Here is a 19,263-nt window from a genome sequence, read left to right on the forward strand (position 1 = left end):
AACTCATTCCTACCAGAATATCGGGTATATATTACATATGCACAGTATCATTATTAGCCCAACTACCAGTAGATTACAGCAATTCTCCTCTTTGGCATTGGGTTTTGTCTTCCTACATAACTGACTCCCCTCTGTCTGAAAGTACCTTTTCTGTTGGGTTCAAATTTTGGCTTTGCATATTTCTGCTGATATATATTTTCAGTGACTTAGGACAGAAAGTCTAGAATCACAACAGTCAAGTAGCAGACCCTTCTCCCTTTGGTTCACCAATATATTCCCTGACTCCAATAGAGAAAAAAGAAGTCTGATTTGCAGCAGGAACATCCCATAATTCACTTAAGGTGCCAATCCTGGTCCCATTGAAGTCAATAGGAGCTTTGCCATTGCCATTACTCTTGGAGAGTACAGGCTGGTTCTAAGTCCATTGAAATCAACCCCTCCTACCCCCCAGATAAAGATCTGTGCTTCTCTTAAATGTTGTCAATACCGCTTGCTTCACTCACTTCTCTCAGTAGTATCCATGGCCTACTTGCTGTCTTCAGGAAACAACATCTCTCCCCCCCTCTCCCTCTTATACTTATCCTTAACAAAATTCAGAGTGAGACCTCTCACTATGCCATCCTTCTGTAATCTATACAGGTCTTTCCTCAAGTCTCAGTCAGCAGGAACCCTTTAAATACTTACTCTAATAAACTCTCCTCTCACTCTTCCTTTTTTCAAGGCTAACCATGTTCCACTCTTAAAACCTTCTCTCGCAAAACAGAACTCCTAATCCCCAAAAAAAGATTTCTTGACTTCTTGTGCACCTTCCCAAGAATAACCTTTTTTAAAATTCAAAGCCCAGTATTGGACACAGTATTCCAAGTGTAGTCTTACAAGGGTTTTACAGAGTAGAACTATTATCTCTCTTGATTTATACCTAATCCCCGTTTATACACCATGGAACCTTATTAGCCTTTCTTGCTGTTGATCCCACATATTGAGTCTCTACCTTCAAACTACTACATACCATTACTACAGCCTCTCCCCACCTCAGCTTCCATTAATATATTATTTAAGGTATTTTTTGCTAACATTTCTCCCTTCAGAAGCACTTATTACCTTGCACTTATTACAATCAAATTCCATAGTGCTTAATTCCTTTTGCACTTTAGCAGATCACCTGCAAATTTGGACACCATACATCATTCCCATTTCTGAATCATTTAGATAAAAGTTAAATAGAACTGGCACTGTGAAAACTCACTTGCAGCATTCAAAAAGGGTCAGATTCCATTTATTGTGACCCTAAATTCCCTGCTAGTTTGCCAACTTTCAATCCAGATCACCAATTTTATTATGACACCGGATTTTTTTTTTTTTTTGCATAACACTAGTTTCCTCTGAGAAACTTTATTAAATGCCTTATTAAAATCATTGAAAATACATTGGACAGTATATGGAAATATTACCTGAAAGGACAACTGAACCCACTTTTCTCAGCATTCTGACAATTCACATACTTGCCAAGTAATTTTTTTGTTATAAATTGCATTTTATAACTTTAAATTGAATCTAGTACTTTTAAGCATTGTTTTTAACCATCTAGTTTAGAAAAATAGACATCTTCAAACAACTATACTGTGTAATGTTTGAAGAGTAAAACTCTCCTAATGCTAAGACGGTATTTAAATAAAACCATATTTGTGATCTTTTAGTCTAGGTGTCCATGCTGTAAACATCTCAAATTATGTAATTTTTTTAGCAAGATGTTGGTTTCACACCAACAGACTCAGAAATACTCTTTTAAATTCCCAAAATGCTCAGTTAATTCATGGAAAGACAAGCTGCTCATCATGTAAGCTATCAGAAGACTGCAATTTGTATTTTTAGTCTAAATATGAATTTGTATGCATACTGTAGAGTGTATTTTCTGTCTGTTGTTAAAGACTCTCTTTTCCCCCTTAATGTTTATTATTACATTGCAGAATAGTCTACCATCTCTTTTCCATTTCCATTTTAAATTTTATTGAGTTATTCATTGAAGGGCTAACATTTCCCAGGTCCCCAACTAACTTGATAGATTTTTGTATTTCCAGTTGAATATATATTCAACTGGAATCATAACAATCCATACATATATTATGTAGATTATATATATATTGTAGATTACTGGAGTCAGAGTTGAATTCAAGTGTTAAAAGATAAAAAGTGTTACATTTTTATACTGTGCAGTAAACTGACAGCTGAACTGCTTAACAATTGGTGCACATTCGTACACAGACAGCAAACCTTCATATTTTAACTAAATTAAAGACTGAAAAGCAGAAATCAAGTAGAGTAGAAACTCACTAATATGAACTAATAGATAAGAAAATGCTTTTGCAAATTAGCAAGTAAATGAACAGACAATTAGACTCCAGCAGGTGCACATGCGGCCCTATGAGTAATTTTTGTTTTTACCGCTGCTTTGTGCCACGCCGCGTTACCATGAGCTTGCCCCTGAACTCCAAGCCCTTCCTGACAGGGAAGCCGGTGATGGTGTAGCTGAAGTGGGGGATGGAGTACAAGGGCTACCTGGTATCTGTCGACGGCTACATGAACATGCAGCTTGCAAACACAGAAGAATACATAGATGGGGTGTTGTCAGGACACCTTGGTGAAGTTTTGAAAAGATGTAACAATGTCCTGTACATCAGAGAAGTAGAAGAAGATGGGGAAATGAGAGAATAAGTTTCTATATTTCTGGAAAATAAAGATCAGTTTTTCACAAAAAAAAAAATAAAGGAAGAATAGCGCCTTACAAAATTTACTTTGTACAGTTATTTTATAAAACTAGTTTAGTTTTAATTATTTAATTTAATACTTCAAATTTTAGATGAATAATCTGTTCTACTTTGAGAAAAAAAAATATGTCCTGGTAATATGAGACCTAAGTATATCATCCTGGTAATATGAGACCTGGTAATATAAGACCTAAGTATATCATCCTGCTTTTAAATATTGGCTGTGTGACTTTGGGGGAGCCATAGCACCTCTGTGTCTCCATTTTCCCATCTGCAAACTGGGGATAATAATGTCTCTATAAAGCACTTTGATATCTGTGGATGAAAAGCACTATATACAAGCAAAATAATATCACTACATGGAACAACTTACATTCCTCAGGGTATGTCTACACTACGAAATTAGGTCGAATTTATAGAAGTCGGTTTTTTTGAAATCGGTTTTATATATTCGAGTGTGTGTGTCCCCACAGAAAATGCTCTAAGTGCATTAAGTGCATTAACTCGGCGGAACGCTTCCACAGTACCGAGGCAAGCGTCGACTTCTGGAGCGTTGCACTGTGGGTAGCTATCCCACAGTTCCCACAGTCTCCGCTGCCCATTGGAATTCTGGGTTGATATCCCAATGCCTGATGGGGCTAAAACATTGTTGTGGGTGGTTCTGGGTACATATCGTCAGGACCCCGTTCCCACCCTCCCTCCCCCCGTGAAAGCAAGGGCAGACAATCATTTCGCGCCTTTTTTCCTGAGTTACCTGTGCAGACGCCATACCACGGCAAGCATGGAGCCCACTCAGGTAACCGTCACCCTATGTCTCCTGGGTGCTGGCAGACGCGGTACGGCTTTGCTGCACAGTAGCAGCAACCCATTGCCTTCTGGCAGCAGACGGTGCAATACGACTGGTAGTCGTCCTCGTCGTGTCCGAGGTGCTCCTGGCCACGTCGGCTGGGAGCGCCTGGGCAGACATGGGCGCAGGGACTAAATTTGGAGTGACTTGACCAGGTCATTCTCTTTACTCCTGCAGTCCTATTGAACCGTCTTATGGTGAGCGGGCAGGCGATACGGACTGCTAGCAGTCGTACTGTACCATCTTCTGCCAGGCAGGCAAGAGATGAGGATTGCTAGCAGTCGTACTGTACCATCTTCTGCCAAGCAGCCATGAGATGTGGATGGCATGCAGTCCTTCTGCACCGTCTGCTGCCAGCCAAAGATGTAAAGGATAGATGGAGTAGGTCAGAACAAGAAATAGACCAGATTTGTTTTGTACTCATTTTCCTCCTCCCCTGTCTAGATCACACTGCAGTCAGTCACAGAGAAGGCGCAGCGAGGTTAATCTAGCCATGTATCAATCAGAGGCCAGGCTAACCTCCTTGTTCCAATAACAACGATAACTTTGGTGCACCATTTCTTATTGGAACCCTCCGTGCAGTCCTGCCTGAAATACTCCTTGATGTACAGGCACACCCTTTGTTGATTTTAGCTCCCTGAAGCCAACCCTGTAAGCCGTGTCGTCAGTCGCCCCTCCCTCCGTCAGAGCAACGGCAGACAATCGTTCCGCGCCTTTTTTCTGTGCGGACGCCATACCAAGGCAAGCATGGAGGCCGCTGAGCTCATTTTGGCAATTAGGAGCACATCAACCACCACACGCATTATCCAGCAGTATATGCAGCACCAGAACATGGCAACGCGATACCGGGCGAGGAGGCGACATCAGCGCGGTCCCGTGAGTGATCAGGACATGGACACAGATTTCTCTGAAAGCATGGGCCCTGCCAATGCATGCATCATGGTGCTAATGAGGCAGGTTCATGCTGTGGAACGCCGATTCTGGGCTCGGGAAACAAGCACAGACTGGTGGGACCGCATAGTGTTGCAGGTCTGGGATGATTCCCAGTGGCTGCGAAACTTTCGCATGCGTAAGGGCACTTTCATGGAACTTTGTGACTTGCTTTCCCCTGCCCTGAAGCGCATGAATACCAGGATGAGAGCAGCCCTCACAGTTGAGAAGCGAGTGGCAATAGCCCTGTGGAAGCTTGCAACGCCAGACAGCTACCGGTCAGTTGGGAATCAATTTGGAGTGGGCAAATCTACTGTGGGGGCTGCTGTGATGCAAGTAGCTCACGCAATCAAAGATCTGCTGATATCAAGGGTAGTGACCCTGGGAAACGTGCAGGTCATAGTGGATGGCTTTGCTGCAATGGGATTCCCTAACTGTGGTGGGGCTATAGACGGAACCCATATCCCTATCTTGGCACCAGAGCACCAAGCCGGCGAGTACATAAACCGCAAGGGGTACTTTTCGATAGTGCTGCAAGCTCTGGTGGATCACAAGGGACGTTTCACCAACATCAACGTGGGATGGCCGGGAAAGGTGCATGACGCTCGCATCTTCAGGAACTCTGGTCTGTTTCAAAAGCTGCAGGAAGGGACTTTCTTCCCAGACCAGAAAATAACTGTTGGGGATGTTGAAATGCCTATATGTATCCTTGGGGACCCAGCCTACCCCTTAATGCCATGGCTCATGAAGCCGTACACAGGCAGCCTGGACAGTGGTCAGGAGCTGTTCAACTACAGGCTGAGCAAGTGCAGAATGGTGGTAGAATGTGCATTTGGACGTTTAAAGGCGCGCTGGCGCAGTTTACTGACTCGCTTAGACCTCAGTGAAACCAATATTCCCACTGTTATTACTGCTTGCTGTGTGCTCCACAATATCTGTGAGAGTAAGGGGGAGACGTTTATGGCGGAGTGGGAGGCTGAGGCAAATCGCCTAGCTGCTGGTTACGCGCAGCCAGACACCAGGGCGGTTAGAAGAGCACAGGAGGGCGTGGTACGCATCAGAGAAGCTTTGAAAACCAGTTTCATGACTGGCCAGGCTACGCTGTGAAAGTTCTGTTTGTTTCTCCTTGATGAAACCCCCCGCCCCTTGGTTCACTCTACTTCCCTGTAAGCTAACCACCCTCCCCTCCTCCCTTTAATCACCGCTTGCAGAGGCAATGAAGTCATTGCTGCTTCACAGTCATGCATTCGTTATTCATTCATCACACAAATAGGGAGATGACTACCAAGGTATCCCAGGAGGGGTGGTGGAGGAGGGAAGGAAAATGCCACACAGCACTTTAAGCACAGCACTTTAAAAGTTTACAACTTTAAAATTTATTGAATGACAGCCTTCTTTTTTTTGGGCAATCCTCTGTGGTGGAGTGGCTGGTTGGCCGGAGGCCCCCCCCACCGCGTTCTTGGGCGTCTGGGTGTGGAGGCTATGGAACTTGGGGAGGAGGGCGGTTGGTTACAGAGGGGCAGCAGTGGCAGTCTGTGCTCCAGCTGCCTTTGCTGCAGCTCAACCATACACTGGAGCATTCTGGTTTGGTCCTGCAGCAGCCTCAGCATTGAATCCTGCCTCCTCTCATCACGCTGCCGCCACATTTGAGCTTCAGCCCTGTCTTCAGCCCGCCACTTACTCTCTTCAGCCCTCCACCTCTCCTCCCGGTCATTTTGTGCTTTCCTGCACTCTGACATTATTTGCCTCCACGCATTCGTCTGTGCTCTGTCAGTGTGGGAGGACAGCATGAGCTCGGAGAACATTTCATCGCGAGTGCGTTTTTTTTTCTTTCTAAGCTTCACTAGCCTCTGGGAAGGAGAAGATCCTGTGATCATTGAAACACATGCAGCTGGTGGAGAAAAAAAAAGGGACAGCGGTATTTAAAAAAACACATTTTATAAAACAGTCGCTACACTCTTTCAGGGTAAACCTTGCTGTTAACATTACATACATAGCACATGTGCTTTCGTTACAAGGTCGCATTTTGCCTCCTCCCACCGCGTGACTACACCCTCAACCTTCCCCCCTCCCTGTGGCTAACAGCGGCGAACATTTCTGTTCAGCCACAGGCAAACAGCCCAGCAGGAATGGGCTATACTGAGTGTCCCTGAAGAAAAGCACTCTATTTCAACCAGGTGACCATGAATTATATCTCACTCTCCTGAGGATAACACAGAGAGATAAAGAACGGATTTTGGTTGAATGCCAGCAAACATACACTGCAATGCTTTGTTCTACAGTGATTCCCGAGTATGTGTTACTGGCCTGGAGTGATAAAGTGTCCTACCATGAAGGACGAAATAAGGCTGCCCTCCCCAGAAACCTTTTGCAAAGGCTTTAGGACTACATCTAGGAGAACCGCAAATGCCAGGGCAAAGTAATCCTTTCACATGCTTGCTTTTAAACCATGTATAGCATTTTAAAAGGTACACTCACCAGAGGTCCCTTCTCCGCCTGCTGGGTCCAGGAGGCAGCCTTGGGTGGGTTCGGGGGGTACTGGCTCCAGGTCTAGGGTGAGAAACAGTTCCTGGCTGTCGGGAAAACCGGTTTCTCCGCTTGCTTGCTGTGAGCTATCTACAACCTCCTCCTCATCATCATCTTCTTCGTCCCCAAAACCTGCTTCCGTGTTGCCTCCATCTCCATTGAAGGAGTCAAACAACATGGCTGGGGTAGTGGTGGCTGAACCCCCTAAAATGGCATGCAGCTCATCATAGAAGCGGCATGTTTGGGGCTCTGACCCAGAGCGGCTGTTCGCCTCTCTGGTTTTCTGGTAGGCTTGCCTCAGCTCCTTCAGTTTCACGCGGCACTGCTTCGGGTCCCTGTTATGGCCTCTGTCCTTCATGCCCTGGGAGATTTTCACAAAGGTTTTGGCATTTCGAAAACTGGAACGGAGTTCTGATAGCACGGATTCCTCTCCCCAAACAGCGATCAGATCCCGTACCTCCCGTTCGGTCCATGCTGGAGCTCTTTTGCGATTCTGGGACTCCATCATGGTCACCTGTGCTGATGAGCTCTGCATGGTCACCTGCAGCTTGCCACGCTGGCCAAACAGGAAATGAGATTCAAAAGTTTGCGGTTCTTTTCCTGTCTACCTGGCCAGTGCATCTGAGTTGAGAGTGCTGTCCAGAGCGGTCAGAATGGAGCACTCTGGGATAGCTCCCGGAGGCCAATACCATCGAATTGTGTCCACAGTACCCCAAATTCGAGCTGGGAACGTCGATTTAAGCGCTAATCCACTTGTCAGGGGTGGAGTAAGGAAATCGATTTTAAGAGCCCTTTAAGTCGAAATAAAGGGCTTCACTGTGTGGACGGGTGCAGGTTTAAATCGATTTAACGTTGCTAAATTCGACCTAAAGTCCTAGTGTAGACCAGGGCTCAGTATTAGCTTGAGGAAAGTAACCTAAACCCAGTCAAGAGTACCAGAATAAACATATTCTACATGTGTGATATAGTATCTAACAAGCTATGATTTTTTCCTCCCCCATGACCTTCATATTATGTTATTTGGAATTAAACACAAATGCTATTAGAAGACTCTTGGGAAATATAGGAATCAGTGGAGATTCATAGTGTGAGCAAGCAACATAAAATGAACAAGTTCCTGCACTTTTCTATATTGTATTTTTTACTTCTTCAGTCTGATTCTCTTTTAACAATAAGTAAGATATCACTAGTTCTGCCTGTATCCCTCATTATCAATATAATGAATATCTGCTCCAATTAGTTCTACAAATTCAAGTTTTATTTCGTGTCATAATAAAAATCCTTGAAATCTGGGTAAATAATTTTTCTTTGGTTTTAGCACTGCTTATATCCTTTACAAAAGAAGATGAAAAGACAATGTCTATATTAATGTCAAGGTGGGAGAGGTAATATCTTTTATTAGACCAATTTCTGTTTCTGAAAGAGAAGCTTTTTAGCTTATACAGAGCTCTTCTTTTTATTATTTTTATTAATGTCAATATTTGTATGGAACTAATGTCATAAATTCATATATAAGTTATCTTATTGAACATTTGTTTTTCTCTTGGGAACAATAAGTAGGATCTGAATTACTGTTTGAAGCTTTAGAAATACACAGCATGTATTCATGTGACACCTGCTTAGTTCTAGGTATTAGGCAGGAAATTACATGCCCCACAATAAGAAAAGGAGTACTTGTGGCACCTTAGAGACTAACCAATTTATTTGAGCATGAGCTTTCGTGAGCTACAGCTCACTTCATTGGATGAGCTGTAGCTCACGAAAGCTCATGCTCAAATAAATTGGTTAGTCTCTAAGGTGCCACAAGTACTCCTTTTCTTTTTGCGAATACAGACTAACACGGCTGTTACTCTGAATGCCCCACAATGCAATTAAATCTGCTAGTTAACTACAAGCAAAAGCTATTATTTGTGTTGGACACAGCAATATGCATTATTAGACTTAGCCATGCCTAGACAACATTATAAATGATAACAAGGAAAGGTTAAGAACTAGCTGTGAGATACACACTGAGGAAAACAAGTCCTGCCAAAGAAATTCACAAGGTTACATGGAACTCACCAGATGGGCAAACTAAAATCCAGATCGACCACATGATTAGCAGTCAAAAGCATAGAAGATAATTGATGGATGTTAAACTCTACAGAAGTGCCAAGCATGGCGGTGATCATGAACTACTAATGGGAAAGATTAAGTTAAAGTGCAAAGCAAAGATGGGTGCAACTGGACCCAAATTTGATCTTGATAAGTCAAAGGATAGCTCTGTGGGGGAAGCATACAAGATGAGGTTTGGAGGGCATTTCAGGCCATTAATTTATGATGAAGAAATGTCACTACAGAACAGATGGGAAATATTATAGGAAGCAGTACAAAATACAGTAGAGAAAGTTATTGGAAGGCGTAAGAAAACATGGGAAAGCTGGACAACAATGAAACAAGAACATTACAAGAAAAGTGTAAACAAGCCAAGACTGCGAGGAAAGAAGAAGAAGTAAAAGTGTGCAAAGCAGTGAAGACTGAACAAGCAAAAGTGCTGGAAAGAAGAGGCTCAACAACTAGAAGAGGCATCAAGAAAAAAAGATATGAGAACAATATAAAAAATGGTTAAGCTGTATGGACACACAATCAGGCCAATGATGCAAATCATAAGAAAGGCTACCGGTGAACTGACAACAAATGCCAAAGAGGTGCTGGAAATATGGAAGGAGCATTGTAACAAAGTGCTGAACCCTGTATTTCATCCAGATGCAAGCATTCTAGACATGCTGGATGAACAGGGCAGCTTGCAATGTAGAATGGCTACCAGCATTGAACCACCATCAGAAGAAGAAAGAGAAAGAGAAAGAGAAATAAGGCAGCTAAAAATGGGAAAGCTACAGGGTTAGACAATATAACAGATAAGCTGCTAAAAGCTGGCAGGACAAGCACTATTCAAAGCATTTGGAAAAAATATATAATAGAGTATGGGAACAAGAGGAGATACAATGACTGATTAAAGGCAATAGTTGTACCAATTCAGAAAAAAAGAGATCCTACCAATGTGAATAATTATAGAGCCGTAAGATTATTATAAATACTGGGAAAGTTATTGTCAACAGATTAAGGCCACTTTTAGAGGAAGTGGTAGGTAAGATTTAGTGCTGCTTCAGATTAGGCTGATTCATGCTCTGACAGTTGATGGAAGAAAGGGACAATGGAGATTTAAGATGTTTGCTGTTTTCATCAACTACATGAAGGTATTGGATTCAGTTTGGAGAAAAAACATTATGGAAAGCCACAAAATCACATGGTTTACTTATAGGATAACTACAATTATAAAAGTGTACAAAGCCTCTAGTATTATCAGAATTGATGGAAAATTAAGCAACACGTTCAAATCAAAGTTTGCTGTAAGATAAGGTGGCTGTATATTGGAAAAGGGGAAACAGATAAAGTGTTGAAATGCAGCAGCAGCAAAGAAGTCATAGAATAAGTACAATTTTATGTATACCTAGGAAGCTTAACCAGTTCCACCAAGAATGTGATTAAAAGGAGATGTTCTTTAGATACAAATGCTACACAGAATTTGGTTTTTATCCATCCATAATTTCACCATTACATTTGGTACCAAAGTGAAAATGTATCAAACCAGTGTACTTAAAAGCATTACTCTCTGGTCTGAAACCAACTGCATTAAATGAAACAGACATCAGAAGGCCGAAGGCTGTAACAATGACAGTTCTTTGGAAGATAACGTGTAAAGAAGGAATGATTTTAAGGCAAACAAAGTTCAAAGAAGAGTAGGATGTGAAATCAGGGTACAGGACTGGCTGCAAATGAAAAGTTTCAGAATGTGGGGACACTGCAGAAGACAAACATGTAATAGGATGCCAAAAAAAACCCACACATGCAACCAAAGTCAGTCAGAATTAGAGGCCAACCACCAACTCAATGGTGGGATATGATATGCAGGGTCATGACCAGGCTGGGCTTCATGGAGAAACAAACCATGGACAGAAATAAATGGTGACACTGTACTGCTCCCTGTGTCCATTAAGATACTTTGGGATGAGAAGAAAAAGATTATAAAGCACTCTTCATCTTCAAAGTAGTTTGCTCAGACTAGTGGTATTAGAAACTGGAAGCAATATATTCTGAATGATCCTGAGATAACATGAAACTTAACTGTCACTACTGCGCTAAACATACTAATTCCTATCAAGTGTATTTCACAGGAAGATTTTTACAAAAAGATTACATTTTATTAAGGCAGATTTAGACCAACTACAAGTACTAATGACCAGTGATTATTTCTGTTTCTAGATTTACAAGATGTAGTCTATTTTTTTCTAATGCTAGACATCCCAGTTGCCTTTGAGACACTTGAGACCAACTAATCCAACTACAGTATTTAACACATATAAGCAAAAATCTCAGTTTACCTAACTAGTTTTTAAAAGTTTTATAAAATAATAAATAATTAGAATAATAATATAAATTATTTGCTCCGGAAAATGAGGTGTGGACAGCACGGGCTCGAGACACCAAGCAGTTGTGATGCAAGCTTCCTCTCAAAGCTCTCTTTATGTCCTTCATTCCTGACCTGCATAAAATCCTTCTTTTTCCAATCCTAGATCCTTGCAGAGCAGATTCTGTTAATTACACCAAACTGGGAAGTTTCTTAGGGAAATCATAGCAACTGACATAACAATACTGGTTTTCACTTGTGTGACTTGAACTGTTGGCAAAGACCAGTGTAAGGGGGGACATACATTCTAACAACATAACATAGTGTTAGTCCATATGTTGTAGAGGGTTTTTTAAAAAAAATCTTTGCCTCTGAAGGCTTTGAAATACTCCTTCAAATTTGCCACTGTTAACAATAGGTTTTCAAACATAAGGGCCAAAACTGACTTTAATTGCTTTGAGTTTCAGCATAATTCTTTCTAGCTTTTGCCATCCCCTCAAACAAGAAATCCTCTCCTTGAAAAGAAAGAAATATACTTCAGTCACTAGGGTGGCTTTGGGTATATCATGACATACATGCTCCCAAATTTACCTTTCTTGATCCCCAGAAGAATCCGCTCCCCTCTAACTGGGGTTAGATCAGCCCAACTTTTCCTAGTTTAGCCTCAGATCCTAACCCATTCACACAGATGTTCACTGTATTAGTCATCCAATCACTAGTATACAGACCTCTAAGATGATTATTAGATTTCTGCTCTATATTCCTCCTTGTCTCTCCTTTGTCCATACTGCAATTTCCCATGTCCCCCACAGATTCCTACCCTTCATCCAGGTCTCCATGTTTTGGACTTATCTGTTGGCATTTGTCTTCTGCCCCATCAAACGTAGTTTAAAGCCCACCTTACTAGGTTTGCCAGTCTGTATCTGAAGATACTTTTCCCCTTCCTTGAAAGTGGACCCCATCTCTACTTGGAACAGGATCTCATGGTCAAGACAACCAAAGCCCTGTTGGCAACAATATTTGTGGAGCCATGCATTTACCTCCAGAATATGTCTCTCTCTGCTGGAACCCCTACCCTTCACTGGAAGGATCAAAGAGAACACCATCTGTGCCCCCAACTCTTTCACCCGCACTCCAAGAGTCCTGTGCTCCTTCTGATCTGCTCAGAGTCATATCTTTTTCAGTATCATTATTGCCCACATGAGTGAGCAGAATGGGGTAATAGTCTGAGGTGCAGATGATCCTCAGTAATCCTTCCATAACATCTCAGATATGGGTCCCTGGCAGGCACCACATCTCCTGGGATGCCAGCTCAGGCCTACAGATGGATCCCCCTTCAGAAGGGAGTCACCAACCACCACTACCCTTTGTTTTTTCTTGAGAGTGGTGGCTACGAACCTCCCAGCCGTGGGTGTACATAGTGGATATCTCCATAATACAGGGAAAGCAGCACAGTCTAGCACTCAGGCATGCTCTGTTCAGCCACCTTTCCTCACAAGTGGCAGCCTTGTCCTCTTTGCTCCCTTCCCAGACAATCTGGCCCCCTCCCTGACTGAGAAGCAGCTCCAAGCTTCTGTGCCTGCTATCATTCAGCCCATTCTTTGCTTACTTCGTAGCCCTTTTCCAGTGGCCAGATAATCTGACTCGTTTACTTGCCCAGATAGCACTTCTACTTGTCCCTTGGTTATGAGTTATAGGAATTTTTCACAGCCTGTTTACACTTTCTGCCAGCTCCGTAGTGTGTAAATTACATCAACATAACCACAGGCTAAGGGAGACTAACAGGGTTGTTAGGAGTCTAACTTAAATTTGGTCCATCATATCTAAGCTTTCCAGTGTGATGATTCAATTAATGCTAAATTAACCTAAACAGCAAATACTAAAATATACAAATGAATTTGTAACATCTAATTATTGATTCATAAAGTATACTAGATAATTATGCAAAAAATATACAAATGCAACTGAGTGAAAATTAATCAGGAAAATATATAGCTTCATCAATGGTTTGCAAATTCCAAGGCTATGGAACTTAAAAAGCACATTCAAATACAAACCAAATGAATAACATTTCCAATACAGAATATTTTCAGACCAATATTTACCACTGATATATGCATCTCAGTTCACTTATTTTAAATAATCTCTGTCTGATTGGGAGAAATCAATGAATTTTTTCTTTTCTTTGCAACATGTTCAATGTTGCCTTCTATCTGGGCTTCTATCCTGGTTTAAATGTTTGCTATCCCAACAGAAAAAGGACTTCCACTAAAAATATGTCTTGGATAAATTAGAATAAAGAAAACTTGCAGCAAAACTAAAACATCCATGTGTAGGAACTTACATTGTCCAGACTTGCTGAATAGGCATATTAATATTATTTTTGCAAATCAGTTGTTAAATAAATACCTTCAGTTCTCTCTGATTTATTGTGTGTATATGACAGTGAGAGATACATATACACTGATGTGGCTGGATATAAAAATTTCATGTTCAGTATTAGCACATTTTAAACAAAGTTTTCTATATATACCCAGGGATCTGAAAATACACCAGGAGGCAACCACCCATGACTTTAATTAATTTCACATATACGGAAGCCAATGGGGATTTTGAGTGGATGTATAATGGCAGGTCCAAATGTGCATCATAGAGGTCACTCTGTGCCTACTTTGGATACTGAAATTCAAGCAGCCAGAAGTTAAAATGAGCAAAGACAAGAGTTAATGTTATACTTATAAGTCATTTTGAAAATTACATTATGAATCAAAATGTCTTCAGTAAGAATATATATAAAAAGAGAGAGAGATTACCTGGGGTTAAAAGAATGACAGACAAAGTGATGAGTGAACATACAACTAGAATCACCAGCAGTGCAATTGCAATTCCCTTCCAGTTCCTCTGCGGAGGGCTGTTACTTCCAAGCTCCTGCAGAGATTAAAAAAAAATGTTTCATAATTACATATAATCCTGGAAAAATGTATGAATACAAGAAATGATTCTGCAGATTGTTCTAATCATACTATACGTGAGCTGATTATCAACCTTCTCCTCTCTGTAGTTCATTTAATTATTCAAAGTACATAATTTTTAGATCTTTTTAATAGAGATGTATTTTTAAACAATTTTATTTCCCTAAGAGACAATCAAATTGAGCATATGCAAGCTGTCCAAAATATGACTGGTGTTAACGTGTGCTGAACATAAACTTCAGGACAATATCAACTGGCACTTTTACAAGATAATTACAGAAATAAAGTGTGGCAATTTACTGTATTTCTACCTAAAGTGGTATGGACCATAAAAGGTTTAAATACACAAGCTTTTAATGTATAATGTTAAACTTCTTATTTGTAATGGAAAACATTGACAAAACTGCCAAAGGATCAAAGTATTCCTTCTTAAACTGAACAGCATTTCTTCCTCTATACAGGTTTCAGAGTGGTAGCTGTGTTAGTCTGTATCAGCAAAAAGTATGAGGAGTCCTTTGGCACCTTGGACTAAATTTGTTAGTCTCTAAGGTGCCACAAGTACTCCTCGTTCTTTTTCCTCTATACAGTAGTTCATCTGCAAACTGCTCTCCTGTCACTCGTAATAATCAACAGTAGCTTGTAACAATATTAAATGAATGCTTCTGTAACTACTACTCCATGTAATCATATATTCTCCTTTGGTTACCTGTGTAGCTCATGTTAACATTAGCCAAATGGGATTTTAAGTTAGTCAACAGAAGTAATGCATAGTTTCTATTTCATCTAGGATTTCATACTGCACCATCATTGCCTTACAGAATAGAAAAATACATCAAGGTGATACCTGGTTGGTATTGGTCTCTCCCTCCCCCACATGAAACAGCACTTTCTCCATCTGCATCTGGCAAGACAAGTTCTGACTTTTTCTCTCTGATATTGACCTTATCACAATTATCCATGCCTTTGTCACCTCAAGATTAGATTGCTATCATACACTCTATGAGGGATTACAGTTTGGGAGCATTTAAAAGTTGAAGCAAGTGCAGAATGCTGTGATCTATTTACTGAGTTGCACCTTGGGAGCACATTAAACCAGTGCACCATAATATTCATTGGCTTTCAGTAAGCTTCTGAGTAGAACTTGAGGTGTCAGTTTTAAATTATAAATGCCTTAAATGGTTTGGGACCTGGACACCTAAGAGATTGTCTCTCTCTGTGACATATGGTCATAGATGAGATCAGCAGAACCACTTGAGATGGAGTATTCATGGAATAAAAGAAAGGAAACTGCTGAGGTGAGGGGTCCTTGGTTTTAGAATTTGCTCTCCCTGACCCACCAGTGCCCAGATTTGTTAAACTTTTGGCCATGTTGCAAAGCCATCTTTTCTCTCTGTCTTTTCTCAGGCTACTAAGGAAGGAGCAGGCTGAGGGATGGGCATGGTTCTATTCATGGATAGTCTTTTTGCATTCTTTTGTTTGTTTTAGCCAATGGGGTAGTCACCCAGGGCAAAGAAAGGCAGCCTGCTGTAATTTATAACTTCAAATAAATACTAATTTTTTTTGCACATGCAGAAGATTGTTTCTGAACAAGTTTGCAAACATCTGAGACAAGAAAGGTGTTATGACAATCCACATTCTTTGATACAAACAAATCACATGGGCATCATGGGATCTTAGAAGGGTCTTTCAGCACCAAAAGCAGAAGCCTTTACTGCCCAAGCCAAAGGAGAACTCCCTTAGTGGTGAGACAGTAAATAATAGGCTGGATACTTAGTCTCTAAGGTGCCACAAGTTCTCCTTTTCTTTTTTAATAAGAGAAGTCGCTCAAAGGAGTCACGTTCTCTCTTTCCCTCATACTCATAAATATACTGTCCTCCTTATACTTCCACAAGTCAGACAAGCTCATCCCAAATGTCTGAGGTCCATAAGAGTCCTAACCCAATGTAGCCAGCCAGCCAGCCCCCCACCCCCCCCCCCCCCCTCAGACCAGCATTGCTGGAAACACAGGAGGAAGCCGGAACAGGGCACTTAACATATATTCCAGCACAGCCTTTGAAGCTGTGAAAGCACAGGTGTACTGCTACAATGTGCCTCTGGGAACAGATACAACGATTAAGCTCACAGCAGGCAGAGGCCCTGTGACAGACATGGCTCTTAGCCCCTACTAAATAGCGTGATGCACACACACCAACATCCTAGGTGGGAAAATATTTACCCTGATAAAAGAAATGTCCAGTAGTCGAAACTTATTGTTTCTCTCCCTTGCAAGTGTAAACTACTCTTGCGAAAGCTGGCGTCACCCCGACAGACCAGCCCCAATTTGGCATAAGAAAGGAGAAAGAGAATAAAGGAGTACAGAGGTATAAGTAGGGGATCTACAGCACCATGATTTTTGAGTACTTTTCACTATCTATCTGCTGGTCAGATAAGTGACAGCCTCCCAAGGCTTCTGCAGCTAAGAGGGTCCCTACGCCTTGTCCCTTATTCGTCTTTCCGCGGAATTGAGTGACCGATCCTGGCTTGGCACCGCTGGAATTGAGAGATGCAAGGAGGGTAAGAAGCACCCACACCTGATCTCCTATCTTTAGTGTACACATATTTTGAAATAGAGCTCTATACTTTGTTTTCTTTCTTTGGGATTGTGGCTTCAGTTTTGTAACTTGTTTGTGTGTGTAACATCTCTACATTTAAATAAGTAGGCACTAGCAATTTTGTAACCACATGATTAGAATCTAGCTTAATAAATTTTGGTAACCATTTATGCATAAGCCTGACTTGTTTTCTCTGGTTTACTGTAAAGCAGCCAACACAATTAAAGAACCTCAGCCGTTTTGGCTCTAAAGCCTGGCCATTAGGTGAGAGTACTAAGAGCCTAGCGTTGAGTTGTGCCGCCTCCACGGGGCAAACTCTTGGGGCACCTGTCAGTCAATCCTGGCTGCCTGCTGCGAAGGAGCTCTGAGCTCTAGCAGTTAAAGTCACGGGTGTGGAGAGGCTCTTAGTGCTGCCATTGGGGCACCTGTCAGTCAGTATTGACTGCCCGCTGCGAAGGAGCTCTGAGCTCTAGCAGTTAAAGTCACAGGTGGTTAGGACCTTGGGGCATCCGTCAGCCTAGCCCGGGCTGCCCGCCGCGAAGGGACAGTGCATCCTAGTGGTTAAAGTCACAGATGGTATAAACGGGCATAGCTGGCACCTCACCAAACATCCTTGGCCGTCGGCTAACACCCAATGCTTTTGACTTGTGTGTTACACGTTGTCAGGGTTCCCTCTCCACTCTGAACTCTAGGGTACAGACGTGGGGACCTGCATGAAAGACCCCCTAAGCTTATTTCTACCAGCTTTGGTTAAAAACTCCCCAAGGCACAAATTCTCACTTGTACCTTGGATTAGGTAATGCTGACACCATCAAGTGATTTAGACAAACTCAGGCAAAGGACCACTTGGAGTTCCTACTCCCCCTTAATATCCCCCCAAGCCCCAACACCCCCTTTCCTGGGGAGGCTTGAGAATAAACAAGATGAGCACAGACCAACCTTGGGTTTATTTAGGACACTAAAAAAAAAAAACCCCGATCAGATTCTAAAAGAAACAGAACTTTATTAGAAAGAAAAAAGGTAAAAGAAGCACCTCTGTAAAATTAGAATGGAAGATAATCTTACAGGGCAATCAGATTCAAAAACACAGAGGATTTCCCTCTGGACCAAACTTTAAAGTTACAAAAAGAAAACCAGGGATACACCTTCCTCTCAGCACAGAGAAAATCATAAGCCAAAACAAAAATAAGCTAACACATTCCCTTACTAGTACTTACTAATTCTAATGGAGTTGGATTGCTTGCTTCCTTGATCTGTGTCCAGCAAGCACACTGAACAGACAGACCAAAACCTCCCTTTCTCCCCCACCCCCGGATTTGAAAGTATCTTGTCCCTTTATTGGTCCTTTTGGTCAGGTGCCAGCCAGGTTACCTGAGCTTCTTAACCGTTTACAGGTAAAAGGATTTTGTGCCTCTGGCCAGGAGGGATTTTATAGCACTGTATACAGGAAGGTTGTTACCCTTCCCTTTATATTTATGACACACGTATACATCAGACATGATCCAACGTAATGCACATGGTTGGCTGTGAGCATATTTATAGGTAATGCAAGGAAGATCACTCTCTCTCTGTCCTATAACAATTAATACAGCATACTACTTGAACCAACCTTCACAATTTTTGCCTTTTATTTTTTTTGGAATTTCCTTTCCACAGTTTAGCACCGGAAAAAATTTAAAGACCTTTTCTTGCCCTCGTCCTGTCTTATGAAAGAAGTCAGTTTAAATACTCCAGTTTAGCACATGTGCCTTGAACAACTGTGAAACACTGAGCAAGGGCACTGTGAGGAAAGCAATAGGCAAGCAGTCACTTTTTGTGCTATTAATATAAACATTTGGACTAGATCTTACTCTCACTTTATGAATATAATGAGAAATATGTAAAATACATAAAATATGTATGCTAAGAAAAAAAAGAGAGTCGCCATCCCCAGTGAATTCACTTAATTCAAACCAAGTTGCATACACATTAAATGAGATGGGAATTTGACCTCAGCATTTTCAGTTTCTGACACTTCACCAACAATTAATGTTCAGTCCAGAACAGATGGACCAGCACAGGTCCCCTGTGTGGTAATAAGGACTGCTAATCCCACTTTTTGCACTGTTGTACACAGTTTAACCCCTTCAAAGTTGCTAATATGTAGGTGTCATTTTGCTGTGTTTACTGCATACAGCTCACACTT

General features: G+C 41.6%; 2 protein-coding genes and 1 pseudogene across 3 annotated transcripts in view; 1 reads left to right on the forward strand and 2 right to left on the reverse strand.

Annotated features, from left to right (window-relative positions):
* DPP10 (dipeptidyl peptidase like 10) overlaps positions 1-19,263 on the reverse strand; it is a 451,693-nt gene that overhangs the window by 330,103 nt on the left and 102,327 nt on the right. For both annotated transcript variants that reach the window (XM_073305257.1, XM_073305256.1), the window contains exon 2: positions 14,329-14,443. In XM_073305257.1, the coding sequence (XP_073161358.1) occupies positions 14,329-14,443 (115 nt within the window). The remainder of the gene's footprint in view (positions 1-14,328; positions 14,444-19,263) is intronic.
* On the forward strand, positions 2,470-2,712 carry LOC140895281 (small nuclear ribonucleoprotein F pseudogene; annotated as a pseudogene).
* LOC140895282 (uncharacterized) lies at positions 5,863-7,664 on the reverse strand. The gene is made up of 2 exons (XM_073304725.1): positions 7,021-7,664; positions 5,863-6,433 (listed from the first exon to the last, which is right to left on the reverse strand). Exons 1-2 carry the CDS (start codon positions 7,601-7,603, stop codon positions 5,919-5,921), a joined length of 1,098 nt encoding a protein of 365 aa, XP_073160826.1. The 5' UTR covers positions 7,604-7,664; the 3' UTR covers positions 5,863-5,918.

Source organism: Lepidochelys kempii, chromosome 11 (assembly GCF_965140265.1).
Source record: "Lepidochelys kempii isolate rLepKem1 chromosome 11, rLepKem1.hap2, whole genome shotgun sequence".
NCBI lineage: Eukaryota > Metazoa > Chordata > Testudines > Cheloniidae > Lepidochelys > Lepidochelys kempii.